Source organism: Xyrauchen texanus, chromosome 21, assembly GCF_025860055.1.
Source record: "Xyrauchen texanus isolate HMW12.3.18 chromosome 21, RBS_HiC_50CHRs, whole genome shotgun sequence".
NCBI lineage: Eukaryota > Metazoa > Chordata > Actinopteri > Cypriniformes > Catostomidae > Xyrauchen > Xyrauchen texanus.
The window spans coordinates 39083676-39106809 of record NC_068296.1 but is presented as its reverse complement, the minus strand read 5'-3'; the positions used below and the strand labels follow the sequence as shown (position 1 = coordinate 39106809).

Sequence of the window (23134 nt, the reverse complement as noted above, 5' to 3'; positions counted from 1 at the left end):
AACATATCCTCGCGCAAGTTAGCCCGGGATTGGTTTCTATCAGTGGATTTGAAAGACGCTTACTTTCACATCCCGATAGCGCCTCATCACAGGCCTTTTCTGAGATTAAGCTTTCGAGGGACAGTCATACCAGTACACAGTACTACCATTCGACCTATCATTGGCCCCCGTACATTCCGCGAAATGTATGGATGCAGCACTTTCCCCCTGAGACAGCGGGAGTCGCGGATACTGAATTACCTCAGCGATTGGCTAATCATAGCACAATCAGAGGTTCAGTTAATGACACACAGATCTTGGACTATCAGCCATTTACAATGCCTGGGTCTGAGAATAAATTTTTGCAAAAGCGTGCTATCCCCAGCCAGAATATTTCTTTTCTGGGAATAGTGCTAGACTCAGTGCAGATGACAGCGCCGCTCATCAGAGCGCGCTCTCTATTCGACGCCTTGCAACATCGTTCAGAGCGGTAGCGCCGCGCCCGTCAAGCGATTTCAGAGAATGCTTCGGCCTCATGGCCTCGGCATCAGCTGTACTCCAGCTAGGATTGTTGCACATCGTCCTCTCCAGCTGGCTCAAGAGCGGCGTCCCCACTCACGCGTGGCGCTCAGGCCACTTTTTGATCAGAGCGAATCACGGCTGTATAAAAGCCCTGACGCCCTGGAAAGCCATAAAATGGTATCAAACCGGCGTGAGTCTGGGCATGAATATCGCGGAGAAAAATTATCACGACAGATGCCTCCAAAATAGGATGGGGGCCCTTTACGAGGGCAGGCCTGTTTCGGTTTTTGGTCAAACCGGAAAAGCGCCTACACATAAACTGTCTGGAAATGAAGCGGTCGCCTTGGCTCTCAGAGCCCTGCTTCCGTACCTGCAAAGCGAACATGTCCTGGTCGAATGGACAACATGACGGTAGTTTCAGTATATAAATCGCCAAGGTGGACTCAGGTCGAGCTTCCTGCACTCTATGGCCAGGAGCTCATCCTATGGTCACAACACCACCTGCGCTCACTAAGAGCAGCGCGCGTGCCAGGCGTCCTGAACCAAGGAGCGGACATGCTATCCAGAGACAAAGTTCTCCCAGGAGAATGGTCTCTCCATCCTCGGACGGTTCAGTGGTTATGGCGAACCTTTGGCGAGGCAGAGGTCGACCTCTTCGCCTCCAAGGAAAACGCGCACTGCCCTCTCTTCTTCTCAAAAAGCACGGACGCGCTTGCCCAGATCTGGCCGAGCCGCCCCTTGTATGCTTTTCCCCCGATCACGATGCTGCCTCAGGTCATCAGTCGGATCAGGGAGGTGAAATGTGCAGTGCTCCTGGTAGCCCCACTCTGGAAAAACCAGACATGGTTTCCAGAGCTGGTACAGATGATGCAATCTGCCCCATGGCCGATTCCGCTGAGGCAAGACCTCCTCGGACAGGCCAGCGGTATGATTCTTCATCCCCGCCCCGATCTGTGGGCCCTCCATGCATGGCCCCTCAACGGGTTCCCGAGAACCTCCCCAGTGGTGTTCTGAAAACCATTGCTGAGGCACGAGCCCCCCTCTATGAGGCGCTTGTATGCCCAAAAGTGGAAAGTGTTCAGTGACTGGTGTGATACCAAGAGCTTGAACCCCAAAACGTGCGAGATACCGAGTGTACTCGCTTTTTTGCAGGAGCTGCTGGAGGCGGGCCGCACACCCTCCACGCTCAAAGTCTATGTGGCTGCCATAGTGGCGTCACTCAATCCTGATAAAGGACATTCATTATTAAAAAACGATCTGATCGTTCGTTTCCTAAGAGGCGCTAGGAGGATGAACCCTCCTCTGGGACCTGGCCACGGTCCTGGACGCACTCAAAGGTGCCCCGTTCGAACCTCTCCGAACCGTGCACCTCAAGCAGCTCTCGCTCAAAACCACGCTCTTGCTGGCACTCGCTTCAGTTAAAAGAGTGGGCGACCTGCATGCGCTGTCATCAAGCGCTGCTTGCCTGGAATTTGGACCTAACAACTGCAGAGTTGTCCTTAGGCCAAAGCACGGGTACATTCCTAAGGTGCTCTATACACCCTTCAGAGCACAGGTGATATCTCTGGCAGCGCTATCGTCTTCAGCAGACGAAGGCGACGCAAATTTACTCTGCCCGGTCAGGGCGCTCAGAGTATATTTGGAACGTTCTGCCCTGTTCAGACAGACGGAACAATTATTCGTATGCTTTGGCGGCCGAACTAAGGGTCTCGCTGTCTCAAAGCAACGAATATCGCGCTGGATAGTGGATGCTATAGCGCTAGCTTATGAAGCCAAGGGCCTTCAATGCCCCTTAGGTGTCAGAGCTCACTCTACGAGGAGCATGGCCTCAGTCAGTTTTTCATTTACATTTGTTTTTTGAACTCTTATATAATTATTTAAATGAAATAAAAATGCTCTATATATTTTATTATATTTCTATTATATTTTTGTTGTATTTTTTACTACTGCACAATTCTTCACTTTCACACAGTATTTTAAACCCACAAGCCCTTATTTTTCATGAAGCAGAACCTCTCCACAAAAATAAATTGTTTGTCTCTTTGTATGAACCAGGGACATTTGCAATTACATGATCATTTAAAGTGACTTTTAATGATCCTACATGTATGTACCGTTGTATTTATGCTAACAGCAAAATTTAATTAAATAATTTAATATAAATTATATATATATATTTCCTGTTCATTGTTCCACATTAATGGTCTACTTTAAACAATATGCAAATTGTAGGCTATAAAATGAAGTACTTAAAAAAAATTCACAGATTGAAAACAGCAAAAGGTTTAAAACAACAAGTTGCTATTAATTATTAGGAAAAAAAAGAGTGAGAACTACACCTTATAGTGACCTCAAGGAGGTTACCCCAACTGACTCTACCCTCCTTAGCAACCGGGCCAATTTGGTTGCTTAGAAGACCTGGCTGGAGTCACTCAGTATGCCCTGGATTCAAACCCACGACTCCAGGGGTGGTAGCCAGCATCTTTACAACTGGAAGCAAATATGGACATGTGGAGCGGAGGGGGGCGGGGCCGGTCGGAATATCGCGCGCCCGGTCCCCAATCAGCCTGATGAGGCGCGCGAGGGATAAAGGCGGCCGGTGACGATTGTTCGAGAGAGAGAGAGAATTACGGACATGTCCGTCATGTGTGTTTATGTTTGTGCTTTGAGTTTTATTAAATATGATTTATGTTGACTAGCCGGTTCTCGCCTCCTCCTTGCCCATCCTTTAACTGTTTTACAGGACAATAACCACAATGTCATAGAGACTGACTTAGTGTTGTGTTCTAAGGCAAGTATCACTATTATTGTAATTGTTTACTGATCCTCATGTTGTTACAAATGTGAATGTCTTTCTTTCTACAAAAGAATGCCTTCCTTGTTCGGATGTCTTATTGAGAATATTGATGCGTGGCATACACAGATGCAGATACTGTGACTCTAGTGTCTCTAACTTAACCCTCAGTCTTTAATGCTCACTTGAAACAGCCGTTGCCTTGAGACCGGCAAGTCGATTCAAGTAAACTGATATGAAAAGGTCATGTGAACCTGTGAGCCATTAGTTGTTTCTGTTTATGGCATTAGTGGAAGGTGGTTTGGTGGGTGTTGGTGGGAGGAAGTCCACCTTCTGCTGTAGTATGTCATTATCTCTGCCTGTTGTCTGCTACTGAAGTCTGATGTTCTCCACTGTAGCATAGGGCCAAAGGTCAAGAATGATGTCAGCCAGATGATGCAAGCCACTTCAGGTTCATTGACCCATCACAAGTTGTTTACACTCAGCTCATGGACACCGGTGATGTCACACTGCAAACTGAGAGGAAAAACTTCCACAGATATTAGTTAAATATAAATTGGTAGTGAATGGAGACTATGGATGTCAATACATTTTCAGGAATTTTAAGTAATTTATCAAGTGTTTTCCCCTACTACTCAAATGATAATTGAACACATTTGTGCTGAAATTGATCAAATGGTATTCAGTGAACAAAATCAATGAATTATTAACCACAATTAATTGATCATTGATTAATCATTAACACCACAATTAATTGATCATTGATTAATCATTAACACCACAATTAGAGACTGTAAGTAAAACAATCTTTTCCAGTCCTATGTAACAATTCTTCCACATATTTTACACAAAGTATTTTACAAACTTGTTGCATGCTAATACATGAAAATTTTGCTTTTAATTTTAAATGTTACAGCTTGTCGAAATCATAAAAATAACATTGAGAACATAGAAATATTTGTCTCTAGGTCAGTTGCCTTCTCATAAAATGCTACTATGTTACATTTAGATAAAGATTATGAGTTTATATACCAATACTTGCAGGGATATCAAGATTTGCAGGGACTCCCTTTTCAATATTCTTCAATAGACTCATCTCCCTAGCCTCAAATGTTTGTAATTGGAAATGGTAAAATGTTGTGTTCACATTCATTTCTCAAAAGCATTAGTAGAGCGCTAGTACTTAAGCCTCTGTTTTTCTTATATTCACAGGTATGGCCTCACAAGTCTTCATCTATCCACCACAAGTTTTTCAAACTCAGACAAGTGCCTTTTGTATTGTGAAGAAACTCAAAGTTGAACCCAGGAACTGTGTTTACCATGAGAGGGCCTACCCACAGACTTATTTAAATGGTAGAAACCTTGGCATTGTGTACCCGACAAAACGTTCTCCTTTGTTCAAGACTCGAGATTCTGTGGCTGACAGACACCGCGGGCAGAATATTCCAGTGCAGACAGCTGCTATACGAGGCGTACGACGACAGCACATCAACGCAACGGCACCGCAGCAAAAAGGGGGCATATCCTTTAAAGGCAAGAAGCACGAGCAACAGGACAAAGGAAGGTGTAGCAGCAGTGGAGCTTCAGGTGCAGCTGGAGGGGGTAGGGGAAAGGGAAGTGACAGTCGAGGAGGAGGTGGAGGAAAGGGTGGTGGTTGTGACAAGGGTGGTGGTTGTGACAAAGGTGGTGGGGGTGACCAGGAAGGCTGTGGAAGTTTGGACTTGCAAGACAGCTCCCACAGATGCGGTTTGAAACGTAAGAGCAAGGAGCTTGAGAACTTGGGGAGCACCATGCAGATAGTGGAGGACCTGCCAATGTTACCTGCAATGTTGCAATCAAATCTGGGAAACCCACCATGTGCGGTGCCGCCTGCAGTCGGTGGAGGGCCTGCAAAGCAAGGCGGAAGTTCTGGAAGTGGGGATGGTGACTACCAGTTGGTACAACATGAGTTGCTCTGCTCTTTGAAGAACACCTATGAGATATTGGACTTCCTCGGTCGTGGTACTTTCGGCCAGGTTGTGAAATGCTGGAAGCGGGGTACCAAAGAGATTGTGGCTGTCAAGATCCTGAAGAATCACCCGTCGTATGCACGACAGGGCCAGATCGAGGTGGGTATCCTGGCACGCCTCAGCAACGAGAATGCCGACGAGCATAATCTAGTGCGAGCCTTTGAGTGTTTCCAGCACCGAAGCCACACCTGCCTTGTGTTTGAGATGCTGGAGCAGAACCTGTACGACTTCCTCAAGCAGAACAAATTCAGCCCACTACCTCTGAAGGTAATCCGCCCCATTCTTCAGCAGGTGGCCACGGCGCTTAAGAAGTTGAAGGCCATGGGACTGATCCATGCTGACTTAAAGCCTGAGAATATCATGCTTGTGGACCCTGTGCGGCAACCCTACCGAGTGAAAGTCATAGACTTTGGCTCAGCCAGTCACGTCTCCAAAGCAGTCTGCTCTACGTACCTTCAGTCACGGTACTACAGGTATGTACAAACAAATGACTGAATTAACGGACAACCAAAATATTTTTTGTACCCATAGACATCTGATATGATGTCAATCTCAAATTGTTAGAATCGCATCCAATTAATCAGCCCGGCAGACAAAACCGTCTATAATTAGACACTCTCGAGTTCAGAAAAGTTGTTCTGCTTGGGTGTTGATAAGTATTTTCTGATTAGGTAGCTACAAAACTCAAAGCACATGCTTCCTTATTAGCGTTCTAAAATAATTTGTTCTCCCTATCTGCTATATCAATTCAATGAATATAAGTCCTTGTGGAATTACCATTCAGGAAATGCTTCTGATGGAAAACAATATCCCTTGTGTTTTAAAAACTACAGTGACCTTACAGAATAGAGCTATTTGACCCCACAATGTAACTTGGAAGGGGTTGACCATACTTGTCACATTGCTGTGGGAAAGGAAGTGTTGGAAAGTTGAAAATAGACTTAAACTAAACCGTTTTATAAACTACACATACAATCTTGTCTTTTCAATTAGGCTTAAATATGTAAATGTTGCATCAACCTCAGTTTAGAAGAAAAACTTGCTCAAAGAATCAACTTCTGCTGAAAATGATATGAAATGAAATAATAACAGCTATTACAGTACAGTACATAACCAACACTTTTGTGTTTGTTCTTATCCTAGTCTCACACCAGTGAGTTTTTTCGAAGGGTTCTGTGCTGTTTAGTAATAAGCATGTGTACAGTCCGCTGTGCCACAGCTCTAATGGTTGTTTAGCAATTTTAATATTTCAATAGATTGAGTATCTTCAAAATATTGAGTAAAAAAAAAGACAAATAATTTTTAATGGATGATCAAGTTAAGTGCATTGCAGAATAGAGCACATGGGATACAGTATCCCATTCAGTGTCTGCACATTTTCAGAGTTAGTCACATGTTTTGATGGAGCTTACACAATTACACCATGCCACTTATTTGCAAACCTGTGATGCGGAAGTTGACAATTGGAAGTATCTACATTTCTGTAAATAAATGTCATCAAATTGGACAGACAGAAGTGGATACAAAAATGTGTTGACATGGATGGAGTTGTTTACAGTCATTTTACTTGTGTGTTCATACCGGTTGACATTGAGTTAATAGCAGCATAGTTAATGGAAATGCATTTGAAGTGCTACAAGGTGCACGTTCTGGTATGAAACAAAATTGTATGATTGGATCACATCTTTGCTCGCTTTCTCTCACTGATGTTGCTGCGTGATGTCTTATTAACAGCGACTAATTACTTTGAACTTGTGCACATAACGCATTGTGTTCGCTCCTCGCTCGTTCTGATATTTATAAAATGGAGACAAAAATATACATCTTGTCAAATTTTGCGCTAGTGTACACAGTAACTGTGGTGTTGCAAAAATTTTAAGATGAGTAACGCGTTGACTGCATCACCTCAGCACCTGACAGCGCCACCACCTCGCTTGATATCGCAGAGAGGGAGAGAGTGCCTATCAAATGATATTGCGGAGAGATGTCATCATATAAACAGCTGGAAGACAGTCCTTGAAAAGCACATTTGCTCTAAGAAATTTTAGTTACTTCACTTAGGAAATAATTGCACATTTATTAAAATACCTTGTATGCATCCCAACATGTATGGCTATGCTACCCAGTTTGGGTTTAGCAGTGTTTAAGCATTTTACCCACAAATGACAACAAATCATAGTTATCATTTTTGAACTGCTGTGCATGACTAAACAAAAAGACAACAATATAAGCCTAAACAAAATTATAAGTAATTTAATGATGTCCTGATGTCTTTGTAATGTCTTCAGTCACTTTTACTCATCATTCATCCAGTCACCTTCTCTTCGTTTTGAACGAGAAAAAAACTCCTCTCCTTCAGTCAGTCAACAGATCCTGATCCTTGCTTGTTCCATGAAAGGGTGGATTTACTCAGTGTGTCAAATCAGTGATATGCTCCTTCACAACCCGCACTTCAATGCTATTTGCTCACGCTGTAGTCAGTCTTTACAGGCATGAAAAACCACCAAAGCAGTCTTGCACTTCAAACTAGAGCTCATCGGCTTCAAAAGAGACATCAGTGATCGAGAAATGGGACTCAGTGTATGGAGGTGAACAAGCGATTAGTTAAAGACTGATTTATTCATGAATGAAAAATCACTGCTGCACGCACTGTAGAAAGCCTGCAGCTGAATGGGGCTAGCAAGCATTGCAGTGTGTCAAGAATATTTATGATCCATGAAAATTTCAGCAGTGCTCATAATCTAGCATTTTTATTTTGGAATATAACATCTCCATGGCAAATGAAAAATGATAAAAAAAATCCTATAGAAAAGGTCCCCGCACTTATCTAGGCATCAGAATGTCATACTTGGAGTCTCTTTTGACTTGGGGCAGTAAGCAACCATCTTGCAATACCCTAGAAATCACCCAACACACCCTAGCATTGCATAAAAATAAACAAATATTTAATGTATGTATGTATTTATTTATTTTACTGATTGAATTATGCATTATTGTGGGAATCCAAAGTCATTTTGGCCAAATACAAAATTACAAATTTTCAAAATGACCTGTACATAACCGTAGAGTAAACCTTTAGCTCTATTTCCAATTGGTTGCCATTCTTGATGACTTCAAGTATATGAAGATGCTCGTAATATAATACCTGATTGAGCGCCTCCCCAACTCCTATCCTAACCTCTATCCCCAAACCCCACCGCGTCACATGAAATTGATCCATGCTTACCCCGTTTCTGCTCAAGGGAGAGTCCTCTCAAACTCACAGCGGGGGCTTAGCGCTGGAGAGTGCTGCCTAAAATTAGCTGATGGGAGGGCGGCCAACTCCATTTGACTTCTATAGATGGTGAAGTGCACTGGCAGTCAGAGTGAAATAAGGCTGAGCAATATGCTAGAGATCACTTTAGCACTCAGTCAAGGTCATTGTTGTCCAGTGTGCTTTGTTGCCTTTAAAAGAGGGAATATACATAGCCCAGTGTTTAATATGAGGTTGTTCCACCAATCCCAGAAATATTCCTGTCCTTCTCAAACCCCATTGTGTAGGAGCAATGGATTATTGGCTTAAAGTTTTCCAAAGCTCTTTTTAAATAAAACTGCAACATGATTTGAAATTCTCTTTTTAGTGTAGTTCAGCAATTGATAACAATATTTTTGGTCCATTCTCCAGGAAGAGTAAGACTTTAGAAATGCATATATCTCCTAAATACAAATTTGGTTAATGTTTAGTAGGTCAATATAGATGATCTCAAAGCAAACACACATGGACTTAAAGCCACAAAACTTTGATTGTGTGGGGTCTTTAATTGATTTCCAAAACAGACATAAATAACCCCTTTAAGTGGTCCATATGATGCTCGTTTCCACCCTCAAAACTCGGGTCAGTGTCATATAGCCCATGTCAAGGATTCTTGAATTGTCAAGGCTTGTTTATGACATGTTCTCACAGATGAACCCTCACCAAGGACAGAGGAAGCAAAAGTAGCATCACTACTTATAACAGCTATGTACTTTGCCATGGTGAACACTAATAGCTGTTTTCAACACTAATATATACCTGTATTGACATTTAGTCAATTCGCTTTTATCCAAAGACACTGGACCCTGGTGCTGCTTTGTTTAAAATTTGGACTCATAGAAACATTCAGTACATCATATATTAACCTACTTACCATCCCTTATAGGCCTGACTAGTCTAAAAGCTCAGTGTTGGCTCGTCTAAGACAAAACATGTGGTAGATTACATATTGTAATTATTTTAAGAGTCTGTACACAGCCAGTACATATATTTTACCATTTACATGTCACCTATATATTACTGATGGTTTGTTAGATGGACAAAGTATTGATTTTACTAATGGTGCGTGTGGTCCCTCTTTCTGAACTTGCATGTGGAGTCAACTGATATTGCTGTTCATTCAACTGCAACAAACAATTATTGTCTCTTTAATATCTAAGGGGTCTCTGGGAGGCTTTTTATTTTCAAACATGAGTTAACATAATTCACCAATTCCAAGTGGTAGGCAATTACACAGCAATTTATCTTAAGGTCAAGCAATGGTACTCTTATAGGTGCTTATATACTGTAACTATTTCTGCCGGCCGCATTTTTTCACACTCGAATTGAAAAGATCATCATTCACATGTACTGTACTGTGGAATAATACAGTAAACATGAAACTCTGGTTCTGTTCACTCTACCGCATTTTGAGAAGTCATTTTATTCCACTAGTTGGCAGTAAGCTCTACAAAAAAGAATTCTCTATCATATTCCATCACAATATACATATCTGAAATGTAGGTGGCACTCTAACGCATCTTAGCTCTCAAAGATGTGCTCGTCCATAGACATTCAGACAAATTTTCAGTTCAAGAACCACTCTTGTTGTTGAAGCTCAATCTAGGTGTCATTTGAAAGCTGAGATCATCTCCTTTGCGATGATGCATTACATTTTCTGATCAATAGTCGAAAACATATTTTTCTGATGATTTGTTTAACGTGCTTTTCCTGCTGGATGGCATATTTTGTTCGGCACATCTAAAATATAATTTTGGATTATTCACACAAGCAAGCTCACAGACAAGTAAAAAATGGCTAATTAAAAAAAAAACTTCCTAAGGTAAAAGCAGATCTAAGGTTTTTGTCTGTTTGGGGCTTACAGCAGCAGTTATTGGAGCTTAAACTAGACGTTTGTATTTGATGACTTACAGAAATCATATCTCTGTGATTCTTTTGAATAAAAGGACTTTTATTTTCATATAAGTATTTCTACTCCATTACCTCTGGGGTCAACGGACTTGCCGGCGCTTACTGCTAGATTTCCGCCATTACAGCGGAAACAACATAAAATTCTCTGTCATTTTGGGGCATACAGATAAGTGTAAGACATCATTAGAAACTATAAAGTGTCTACTTTTATTTGTGTACACTCACAATAACAACAATGGCAGAGGGCGCTATTCATATGGTAATGTGCTGAGACGATCAATGCAAATGGTGAACGCCCCGACTGTGCCGTAAACGAAAGTACATTCACTTTTCTGACAGCACGATACACAAGTGAGAGAACTCCTGGACAGTGAGGAAGAGTTAACATTTTCCTCAGAAGAAGAGCGGGACTCCGATGAACGTTTGTATTTTGAAGAGAGATTTGATCCAGCCGAGGATACAATTTCAGACGAGTAATTAATTTAGTTTTACTTGCATTAGTTGACATGCTATTTTATATAAAAATTTACATATTTTACTAGTGGGACTGTTTCCAGACTTGCCAGCCAAAAATATGTCCTAATAAGCAAGTTTTAGTTACATTTAAATGCTGTTTTGGCTAAAGCAGGCATTTAAATTGTATGCTGTATGATATAAATATGATATGCAATATGATATCAACAAAGCTTGTGCTTGCAAATATGTGTTCAGGATAAATTAATAAAATGCACTTTAAATATGCCCATATTAGAAAATCAGCATATTCTAATGATTTCTGAAGGATCATGTGACACTGAAGAGTGCAGTAATGATGCTGAAAATTCAGCTTTGATCACAAATTGCATTTTACAATGTATTCAAATAGAAAACAGTTTTTACTGTATTTTGGTTCAAATAAATGCATTCTTGGTGAGCAGAAGAGACTTCATTTAAACGGTAGTGTAGGTATAAAATTAAGTAAAGTCTTTATGTAAAGAAAATGTATAGTCAGATTACTTCTTTGAACTTAACTTGATTTTGATCATTAAGTCTCCTCACATTCATTCTCTTTCTGTCACATTCCTCATTGATAGGTCCAGGGGGAGGGGTCTTTTGTCTCCTCAGGTGTAAATTACAATCAATATTCATGATAGTTCACGCCTCCTCGCATGTCCTTTCTAACACTAAAAGTGTTTTACAAAAGTTCAATTACTATATTGTTTTGTATGAATGAGTGATCAGGATGGTTTTCACGTCATTTTGTAGCAAAAAATCCTTGGCTACAAGATCCAGTTCTCAAAAGGCTTGTGGACAAATGTTTAGTATGTGTTAAATGGCTTTATTTCAATGACTTAAAATTTGTGTTTTTTCAAAAACCATGCATAAACGTTATTTTCTCAAAAATACAAACATGTCACGCATGTTGCTCACATATTATTGTAGCCCAGTTTGTGATGAATACAGTGTTATCATATATTAGCCATTAGTATGTTTTTAAGCAACTGAAAAATGCACAAATGTCAAGACATGTCAAAACTTCTCCAGGGCCCAAAATACCCTCAGAACCCAGAGGGTTAATACCTCAACTAAGAGTGTTCCTGAACACATTCTCCTGTCCTAAGTTTGGCTTCAAATAAGTTGTTATTTCTGGCAGGAAAATGGAGGTGAATAGGCCTGTAAGCTACTGTAACTCCTTGCAATTGATCCCCAATGTGTGTTCACTTAGTTTACAACATACAAAATTGGTTACAGGAGAATTTGTTTACCTTGAGAAATGCAGTATATTGAAATTACGAACTCCTTTTACTACGCTTGTTTGGCCTTTTACAACTCAACTGGGAACCGTTTGCAGCATGTTGTAAAACCTGCTTACTAACTGGAACTTGGAGTATCCTTTAATTCAATATCTTTGTAGATTTTGTTGGACTCCAGACAACAAGAGCACTAAATTAAGCTTTCAACCCCTTCTACCTGGGATCCATTTCTATGTTAGTCTTTGTTTAGTTTCACTTCTCAGAAAGTGGTCTTAAAAAGAACGATGATGTAACTCACAAATATCTTGTGTATTCTCTCTCCATTTACAGTGTATCTGCTAACAAAGTCCAGTTAGTATACTAGCTCTCAAACCAAAAGGAAATTTGAAAGATTTTGATTTTCTAGCATTTTAGAGGATGCTTCTTGTAGTATAACCTTATACTATGCTACTGCATCCTTTATTGAAATGTCAGCATTTTTTGTTTCGATTTGATTTATTGAGCCTTGGCTTAGCAGAACACCCTCACTCCAGGTTACTGTCCTGCAATAAAGGACTGTCTGTCTATACTTGATCTGGGCACGGTGCCTCCATTTGGTTTTGGACTCCATGTTGTACAAGCGCTATGCTCAGCTCTTTGCTTCTGTTTGCTGGCGCAAGGCCATATTGAAGACTTGAAGGGTAAGTTTGGTCAAGAATGTGTCCTTACCACAAGCTAGCAGTGAAAGCCTTGAAATTGGCTTGACATGACGGAGCAGCAGGGAGTTTCCTACATTCCCTTCGGAATACTTTCCCGGCAGGACTGCCATTTAGTTCCAACCTGTCTATAACATATTATTGTCAAGCAATTGTTTTCACATAGCAGGAATTGCTTTTTTTCCCCCATCTTCAAGACCCTAAGAGTTAGTTGTGTCCACCTTAATAAGGTATTGTGTATTGTGTATACATCTTTTGTGTTAGAATAGAATAGAAAATACTTTATTGTCCCATTCTGGGACATTTGTCTTTTATTCTGACCATTTACTGATCCGTAATCGAGGCTGCACAGTATTTAAAGCTGAACTAAAATCTGCTAAGAGAAGCCTTGCATATGCATTCTTATCCTCTAAGTGCCTATTGACCAGATGATGAATTATGTTAATGGCATCTTCAGTACTATGTCCTGGTTTATTAGCAAGTTGGAGCAGGTCAAGTAGTTGAGTCAAGTAGTTGCGCAAGTTTCTTCCAATTAGTACAGTCCTTTACTTCTTCGTAATATAATTTTTGTTATAAATACAGTTACAGTTTTCTTGTCAACAACCGTATCTACACAGAAATGAATATAATTAGTTATAGTGTCAGTGGCATCTTCTATATCCATATCATGAAATCAAAACAACCTTTGAGTGCTTCAATATTATCATTCGACCAAACCAATTACAGTGTTCGTCAAAGGTTTCCTGCTCTTTAATGGAGTTTTATAGGCAGGGATTAAATGAATCACATTGTGATCATAGTTCGCCAAAGGAGGTTTCGATCTTGCAGCATACGCATTTCCTTAACAATTGTCTAAGGTCTTCATGCCTCTTGTATCACATTTATTATTTTGTTCATACACCGGGAGATAAGATTAGAGTCTGCAATGATTAAAATCCCCCAGAATAAAGATCGGTACACCCTGAATTAGCTTCAAGTACTTAAGTAAGGCAGGACATAAGTAACACAGATACAAATATTTCTTCCAAAGGAAGATAAAATGGCCTCAGCGATCAACATAACAGTTCCACGTCCTGATTGCATAAGAACTCTCTCATCGGAACCTGACTGCACCAGTTGTCCCTGATGTACACATAAACTCCGCCACCTCTTGACTTCCCAGACGACTCTTCCCTGTCTCCACGAACTGGGTAAAATCTGTCCAGTTCAAGCAGTGAGCTGGGAATACCTCGGTGCAGCCATGTCTTTGTAAACGCCATCAGACAAGTGTCCCGATATTCGTAACAGGCTTTAGAGTATATGCGTAATGTTCTACGTGTTCGGGAAGAAAGACAGCCATATGGGTTTGGAATGATATATGAGGGTGGTTAAATTACATAATTAAAATTTCTATTAGGGCTGGGCGATATGGCAAAAAAATTTAATCTCGATTTTTATATAAAGAAATAACTTTGTATTGCTTTGTTGGATCAACACAACGTTTTTCTCAGATACAGTTAACATGATTGAGAACAAAAAACAAAAAAAATTAAATTTTAAGCGTCATCTTATTTAGACCCAAAGATATAAACTACCGGTCAAAAGTTTTGAAACACATACTCATTCTTTATTATACATATTTATATATATCACACTTTGTCTAGAATCTGCAGACATGTACTCTTGACATTTTCTTGAGGTTTCACCCTTGGATGCTTTTTAAACCGTATTGAAGGAGTTCCCATCTATGTTGGGCACTTATTGGCTGCTTTTCTTTATTATTTGGTCCAAGTCATCAATTTCAAAAACTTTTTTTTTTTAAATAAATGTTTTGTTTTATAATGAAATAAATTAATATGTTGGCACAATTATATTTTTGTCTACAAAACTAATTTCGAACATTGAAGCATACGCCTTCAGATCAAAAGAATTTTAAGATCATGAGAAACATTTCAGTCAAGTGTTTCAAAACTTTTGACCGGTAATGTAAAATGTGAAATCAGAAAAATACGATTTTTAATACGAAGTTTCTTAGGATGTCTCCGAAGGTATCATAATATATATCATAATACCTTTTTTTTTTTTTTTACAATGAAACCAAACACTTAGCCCTACTTTTTTTTTTGTCAAATTGTCTTTAATTTTGGATATGCCACTGAAACAGGAATTCTTTAAAAACTTTAGATCCTCTTAGCTATTAACACAATTTTAAAAAAAAGTTGCATAGGCTGTTGTAATCAATTCTATTTTCCGACTTTTCTATACCTCCAAGATCAGTTTTAACAAACTATTAGAATTAGTGTGGTCTTTGACACTCTTTGCCTGTCAGTCATTTTGCTCGTTCTCATAGTTTTGTAGTTGCAGCAAATAATTGAGGCTTAATGCCATTTTTATGGCATGTTGTTCATAACAGTTGTCAGTTGAGGGTGCTATTATGCTGCTGTAGTTTTTGTCAACCACTTCTGCTCGGTATCGGTCTCAGTAAAGCTAGTTGGGTATCTTTGTAGTGCTTTGTTTTGGAAAGAGAGGGCGTGGCTTATCCAAAATATCAGCTTGTGGAATTTCCAGAATGGCTAAAGTCACTTACAGCACCTTTTATCTTCTGAAAAATTCAGGTAGTGACAACCGCATTTTCATTAATTCCACGTAGTATGTACTGAACCGAAGCGAACAACTTCTTTCTCTACTGTTGTTTCTTTCATCATACGTTACAATCCACAGACAAAACATGGCAATTCTGACGAGGGCAGCGAACTAAATATTGTCAGATGATTATACATTTCTGATGGATAATCTCTTTGCTCAAAAATAGTGAAAAATAATACCCTGCTTACATCAGGTATTACGATGCGTTTCAGGTGATCCGATGACATGTGGTCAGCCCTAAATACAGCATGAACATCTGAAGGCCCTTAAATACAGGTACTCCACTAAAATAATGTATTATTCTGCTAGTATGTTGCATTTGTGCTTATATAAAATTTCAACCGCATCTGAGAGACAACACTTTTGTCACGCTTTGTCTTTTCATTGTTGCGCTTTAAAGTCATGCTAATTCAATTTACGTGAGCAGGTGTAAACAGCGCTGTGTCTCACTGGACCACATATGATTGGATCACCCGAGACGTTTTAATACCAGGTGTAAACGGGGTATAAATGGGCTGAACTGATAGCATTCATTTTTCTTGTTCATAGCCGCAAGATGCTACAGCGTTGCTATGTTCATCTCATGTGAAACATCGCAATTCCTTCAGTAACTCCTGTATTCCATACCCACATTGAATAAAAATGTAGAAGATTCACACAGTATTTAAATGCAGTTGTCAGTCTGCTTCACAAACATGCACATGATTGAGAACACAACGTGGGTTGCTGTTTTTTTTTTTTTTGGTGTTTTTTTTTTTTTTTTTGGTGTTTTTTTTTTATTAATTTGGTGTCATTATGGACACCAGAGTGACTGGCACTTGTGCCTCTGCATCACATGCCACAATTCAGCAGATATGCATGTCTGGGAGAAGGCGACTATATCTGATGCTCACAAAAGTTATTTTTTGAGGAGACCGCTGGTTGCGAGCAATGTATTTGCAGCCTTGTTTATGTTCCCTTGCCACTCATGGTGCACGTGTGTTTTTGTGCAACTGACGATGTCGTCATGCTTAAATTGGCAAAAACGCATGCACAAGTTATTTTACCTCCCTGTACAAGTGCTGACCCGTGTACACACTGCTTTCTCACTCATGCAAACCGTGCCACAGTTCCATTGAAAATGAGCTCATACTACCTCCTACAGGTAGTCTCTGTTTCCCCTTACATAAATCTAAACTAGCCGCAAACTTGCCACTTGTTATTTTCACATGCAAATGAGCTTCAAATGTTTGCCAGAAGTTTGTAGCTCTTTGCCGGTAGTGGTGAACCTCTGGCAAACCATTGGCAACAATGCACAATTTGCCGCAAATCTCATTTGCATATGAAAATGATCAGTGGCGAATTTGCAGCAAATTTGCCATGACCTATCGATTTTCGTAAAGGCCTGTTCCACGGTACGCTCCCTGGTCCTCAAAACTGCATTCATATTAAAAACAATTGAGCGAACCATGCTAAAATGTCACACTAAACTGTCAGATATTTGATTTAAGCTTTATATGTTGGGGGTATAGAATATTCAGTTTAAGCTCATTTGCACCCAGGTGAGATTTGTTACTTGCAACACTTTCAATTTTAAATATATCCTCATAAGCTTATTGCTTTCAAAAGCTTACGTTTGGTTGGAAATTGTTTTAGCGTTCAGAAGGCATTATTTGGTTGTAAATTTAAAACCCTGAGTTTGACAAAGCTTTTTTGGTTGCCAGTTACTGTCGTCTTTGATAACATTAATCTCTAGTCCCGTTCACACATGCAACCAGGTAAATTACTGGAAAATCGTTGGGTTGCCTTTACTGGTAAATGTTCCAGATGTGCTGTTCACACATAGCATCATTAAGGAAAGGTATAGGTAATGAAACAACTTTGCATTATGGAAAATTGCCAGAGCAAAATTGACCAGTATGTTCAAATATGAAATCCAAACTGCAAATTGTAGGTAAATTTCTGGAAAAGTCTGTATGTGTAATGGTGCGTTCACATACAAGCAAGCGTTTTGCGTGGCGCGGTTAGATACAAATTCGATGCGAATAGATGCAAATTTGCGCCGGTTGGAACGAATGAAGCGAATGACGTGACTTGAACACGCAAAATCGCTTCATTCGCATACGAGTGAGAAATTCGCTTGACGTGTTGTTGCGAAAGACTATCAGCATTGAGATTGTCTGGATGTCACTGACGTATTGACATAGTAGCAGAAGAAATCTGGAAAAATGGATGAAAACATTATTGTAGCGGTGTGTGGGCACCCGAAATTGTGTGACACAACGTCATACATGTACAGAGACCGGACGAAAAAAAGACATCGCTTGGAGGAAAGTGAGCGAGGAAGTTGGACTACCTGGTAAATTCTAAAAATGTGTGCGTCTACTTGATTCCAGCTATTTGTTGTTCTTTACTTCGAACCAAGTCGTAGAAGCCCCTCTTCCTGTCCTTTTCCAGAAGAGAAGGGGGAATACTCGCGGGTTTGCGTTACTCATGCGAACGCGAGATTTAACACTTTTATAATCCAGTGGTCAAACTCGCATGAGCAAAGAGAGGTGAAAATTTTCTTCACGTTGTATGTGAACGCACCATAAATGCAACTTTTGCAAAAACATTTGAATGCCCAGAAACATCTTCCTCAAGTTTACTGACCCACACAAGTTTCGTTACACCTAGCTTCTTTTCAGCCATCACGTTGAAGTAACACATGAGTGTTTGGTTTCACAGATCATGTTACGTCCTCAAAAGTCTGCATTTCACCTTTTATGTGAGAGAGTGAAAACAACAGAGGAAGAGTGAGAACTGTGTTGTCTTTTAAAGGGCTTTGAATACAATGAAACCTAACGTCAAGTTTGTCACATTTTATTGTGCAAAATTAACAACCTCATGCCCTTTTAGAATCATATGGCCACAGTTTATAAACCTGTGCAACCTGAGCATTCTATCCTCATTTCTAATAACAGCAAAGTTATATATGTAAATGTTGAAATGTTCCGTTCTTTGTGAATAAAGTTAAAATTTTTACAAAATTATACACACAGCTAGCTAACTCAATCACAGTCATGAAATCAGCCTGTTAAGAGGTAACCAGGATGGAAACCAGCAATGAGGCTCGGTAGCCATTAGCTGGCAGCTAGCTATCTGGCTAATTCAACACAACATTCAACACAACATTGTTGTGTGCCCAACAAGACAGCTGAACACAACAACATCTCTGAAATTAACACCAATGCTGTTTATTTACTGTATGTACTATTTAAAGTTTTTTCATGATCCTTAGAGCTGTCACAGGCAAGAAAGTGTTTTTCTTCTTGTGATGTTTATTTGCGGTTGGCCATCCAGCTTTTGGTACATTACCGCCACCTGCTGAGCTGGAGTGTGGAGCGTCACAAAGTCTTTCAGTGGAGTCAAACGTCAGCTGAAGATTATGAAATTGGCAAAATTTCAGTAAAAAGAGGTCACACACCTTGTGTAGGATCCTAAACTGACTGTACTTTAAAGTTAGCTAACTCTCTGGAGTTTACTTGTAAACAAGCAAGTTATGTTTAATTCATTCTTGAGGTCTAACAAACATGTAGAATGCTGTTCTGCCCCATTAATGGTATGAAATGCATATTGTGATGAATATCGATATCAAATGATATAAAAAAAATCATGGTGATAATTTGTTTGGCCATATTGCCTAGGCCTATACACTACTCTAAATGCCTTTCCGAATAGCCAAATTGTTCCAGAAATCACAAATCTTAGCCTTAAAATGTCTTTATAGTTGATTTACAGCCTTTACAGCCAGAGAAGATCTATAATGCTCTAGTTATTGTACTCAGTTCAGCCTTCTCCTGAGATCTTTCTGTGATCAGTTCGATTATTCTGCCACTCGCTGTTTGGTTAACAACTGTGTTTAATAATTTGAGCCTTGCGTTTCAATTTTAATTGCTTTGTCGCAATGCATACTAATGTTATCAGAGTCTCTACACGTTCTGTAAGGTCTTAGATTTCCATTCCTTACTGTAACAGCACTAAAGTCATTTAGATATTAAATAAAATGTACACATTAACACATTAAAATATGAGATCACTTAACTGTTTAATGCTTGGTCATCTTACGCGGGAACAGCTGAACTGCTGTGTAACTTCAGTGTGTTTTTAGAGCTGTGGTATGTCAGAGGTATGTTGCTTTGCGTGTCCCACACTGTTGTGATAATGGAAAGCAAACCTTTGACGCAAGAGGATAATTTTAATACCAATGCAAAAATAGTTGCTTAAGCGTAGCACTGATGGCATCATATAGGCCGTACTGTACTAGGAGAAGTAACGGTAGCTGCGCGTGCATCGATCTAAATTTAGATCAGCAGAGGAGATGGCCTTGCAGAAGTCTGAAGTCTGGTGCACTCGCTGTCTGTACCAGGAAGAAGCCCTCTGACTAACGTGTGACTATCTTAGTTAAAGTGAAAATAAGACGACCCAAGTTGTCCAGAGCATGGGATTGTATGTCATACACTCATACACAAAGATCATAAGAATACAGTTTAATGTGGTCTGGTTGCAACTAGATCATTTCAGAAGACATTGATTATACAATTGGAGATTACCTTTTACTGGATTACTACTATGACCCCATTTCTTTCATTTTCTTAACACAGAGGGAGAAATTGTGAAAAGATGTTGTGCTCAGTGATGTCATACACTGGCAGTTTATGGTGACCACCTCTTCAAGCTTCAAAAGAACACAAAAGTATAATTCAAAAGTCTAATAAATTATTCATGAGACTCATGATTGTTATGAAAGCATACGATAAGCTTTGATGAGAAATAAACCGAAATCGAATGTATTATTCGGTGAAACTGTTGACCGACTGTTGATTTCCTGTGTGTGATTATATAGGGCATGAGAAAAACAGTTCACGCAACGCCCTCGCGACATTGGGAGGTTCGTACGGTCATGGAAGTCCTTTTGAAACCGTGTTTTCCAGGCCTGGAAATGTCATAAAAAAACAAGTTAACACTGAATATTTTGGAAAAGTCATGGAATTTTCTAACAAAATATTTTCAGCAATACAAGTGTGCTAAGAAGTTTTAAGTTCGGTGCAATCGCGGAGTAAAGCGAATAAGCGCTTCTCAGAGCCCACGCAGAGCACTATGCAAAATGAGTTACTGCAGAAACAAGAGTAGGTCTAGTGTTGTGATTGGTGAATAGGCACTTCATTAACGCTTGAGAAGTTTGCTTATGATTGCTCATGTTCATATGGACAGTGTAAAGGTAAAGTACATTACATATTTGCATTATTGTATGAATATATATGAATTCAGCTTATGGTGATGATTGCTTGTGAGCAGTGTTACGCCTGTTTCACACATACTCCGTTTGCAGTGCGTATGCGGTGCGTATTTTTTTTTCCGTACCCATGTTAACAGGTTAGCGCTTTTACACTGCACGCGGATGCAGTCCGTCGATCCGTTCCAGTTGCGGTGCGTATACAGCAGTGCAGCGATCGTTTCCGCACCGAGTCTATTTTTGCTGTGCTGCACCGCACTGAATTAAAGTGGCAGCGCGTTGTTCACATTAAAATAGACATAGATTGACAAAAACTGTAATAATTTCATCATATACACATAATTACAGTTAATGTGTTCTACAGTTACTAAATAACAGGGTCAAGAAAAACAAAAAAGTATGATTATACTCCCAAAAGTTGCAAAATGCCATCATATTGATTTTTTTTACCCTAAAATTTACCCAAATGCATCTCATTCTTCTCCTTCTTAGCAACAGATATAGCGCGATAGCTTCTGTCAACAACTCGAACTACATGTAAAACAAAGAATCACAATGATTAAAATACATTTTCATACTGTTTCAATGCCTTAAACAATCTCAAAGTTAATGTTTGGATTTAAAATCAAAATTACTTACACATTTTTGATTTTGTGGCACACAGAAACTGCGGATCAGTAGTGCACTGCAAACGCAGCATATGTGAAAGCACTATAGCGCGTGCTGCTCCTGTACCGTATACGCACCGCATACGTGTACCGCACACGGTGTATGTGTGAAACGGGTGTAAATTGTCCACTTCTTGATGAGCGATCATTACAAGTCTCAGTGATCTGTTTTTAACAGAAAACATGAGAGAAGACGTGTTCTGATATTTATTGATGTCCCTTGATCTTTCCCCCACATATGAAGAATATTTATCTCTCTGTCAGTGGTCTGAAAACAGTTTGCACTCATTTGTGTCATATTTGTGAGCGCTGCAATTAATTTCAAACCATCTCAGGAGGTGCTGGTGTTTAATTAACGTTAAATCCAGTGGATTTTCCTCTATTTGTTTGAACAAGATAAAAGTGGTTTGTGAAAAATCTAAGTGGGCATTGAAAAGCTGACAGTGAGAGATCCAAAAGATGTGGACAAGACAAAGCAAAAACAAAGTGTTCACAGCAAAAAAACAAAAAAAATCATTAAAATGCATTACATTACAAGTAAAGACAAGTACAAGGAAACACATTGATGAGAAAAAAAAGTCTAATAAGTGTAAAAAGGCAATATATTAATTTCCATATTATTGAACATAATCCTATCATTGGCCTACCTTCCATAGCAATCTATTTTGCTATTGAATTAGTAAAGAAATATATTTATTATAATGGCTTTCTTAGGACGCGTCAATGTAAATGTGCGTCAGATGAACGCTTTTTGAGCTCTTTTGTTTTGTCGCAACAAACAACGTTTTAAGGTCGCTGCATCAAGTTAAACGTGGTTTGAAATGTAGAAAAACATGTCTTGTATATCTGTGCATTCAGAATTGTGCTCTGTCCAACTGTGCTTGAATGCAAGAACATGTTCTCATCTTGTGATGTCACAAGTGGTGTCAAGCATGTCTGTGGTTTGTTCTGCAGTTGCCCTTTGCTCATACAGTTTGAGATTCGCTTACTGCCCAATGTGTAATTCACGCTTGAATTGCTCCGATGGTAGAAATGTTCCTCATTCATGATTAATTTACATTTACATTTATGCATTCGGCAGACGCTTTTATCCAAAGTGACTTAGAGAGCCCTTATTACATGGACAATCCCCCCGGAGCAACCTGGAGTTAAGTGACTCGCTCAAGGACACAATGGTGGTGGCTGCGGAGATCGAACCAGCGACCTTCTGATTAACAGTTATGTGCTTTAGCCCACTACACCACCACCACTCCATTTAATTGCGTTAGTTTGTTTAACGCGTTATATTTATATATAATTAATCAAACCGAATTAACATTAAATTGACAACCTTAGTAGAAACATTTGGAACGCTGCTAAAGAGTTTTTGAAATTTATGAAAAAGTCTTGGAAATTTAGTAGTGAAAATGTGTACGAACCCTGGAAAACTTGTTTTGTTTATCTAAAAAGAGATCCACAGAAAACCAGATAAAACGAGTTTTCGCTTTAACGGCTCAATGTCGTGAGGGTGTGAACTGGTGCTCTCGTGCCCTATCATGAACGTGTACAGGAGATCAACCATCGGTGAATATTTCACTGAATAATACATTCAATTTTATTTTTTTTTCTCAACAAAGCGTATTGTATGCTTTCATAACAATCATAAGTCTCAT

At 39.5% G+C, this 23134-nt stretch overlaps 1 protein-coding gene across 2 annotated transcripts in view; it reads left to right on the top strand.

Annotated features, from left to right (window-relative positions):
• Positions 1-23134, top strand: part of hipk3b (homeodomain interacting protein kinase 3b) — an 88516-nt gene that overhangs the window by 25694 nt on the left and 39688 nt on the right. For both annotated transcript variants that reach the window (XM_052152012.1, XM_052152011.1), the window contains exon 2: positions 4508-5777. In XM_052152012.1, coding sequence (XP_052007972.1) covers positions 4510-5777 — 1268 coding nt within the window. In that variant the 5' untranslated portion in view covers positions 4508-4509. The remainder of the gene's footprint in view (positions 1-4507; positions 5778-23134) is intronic.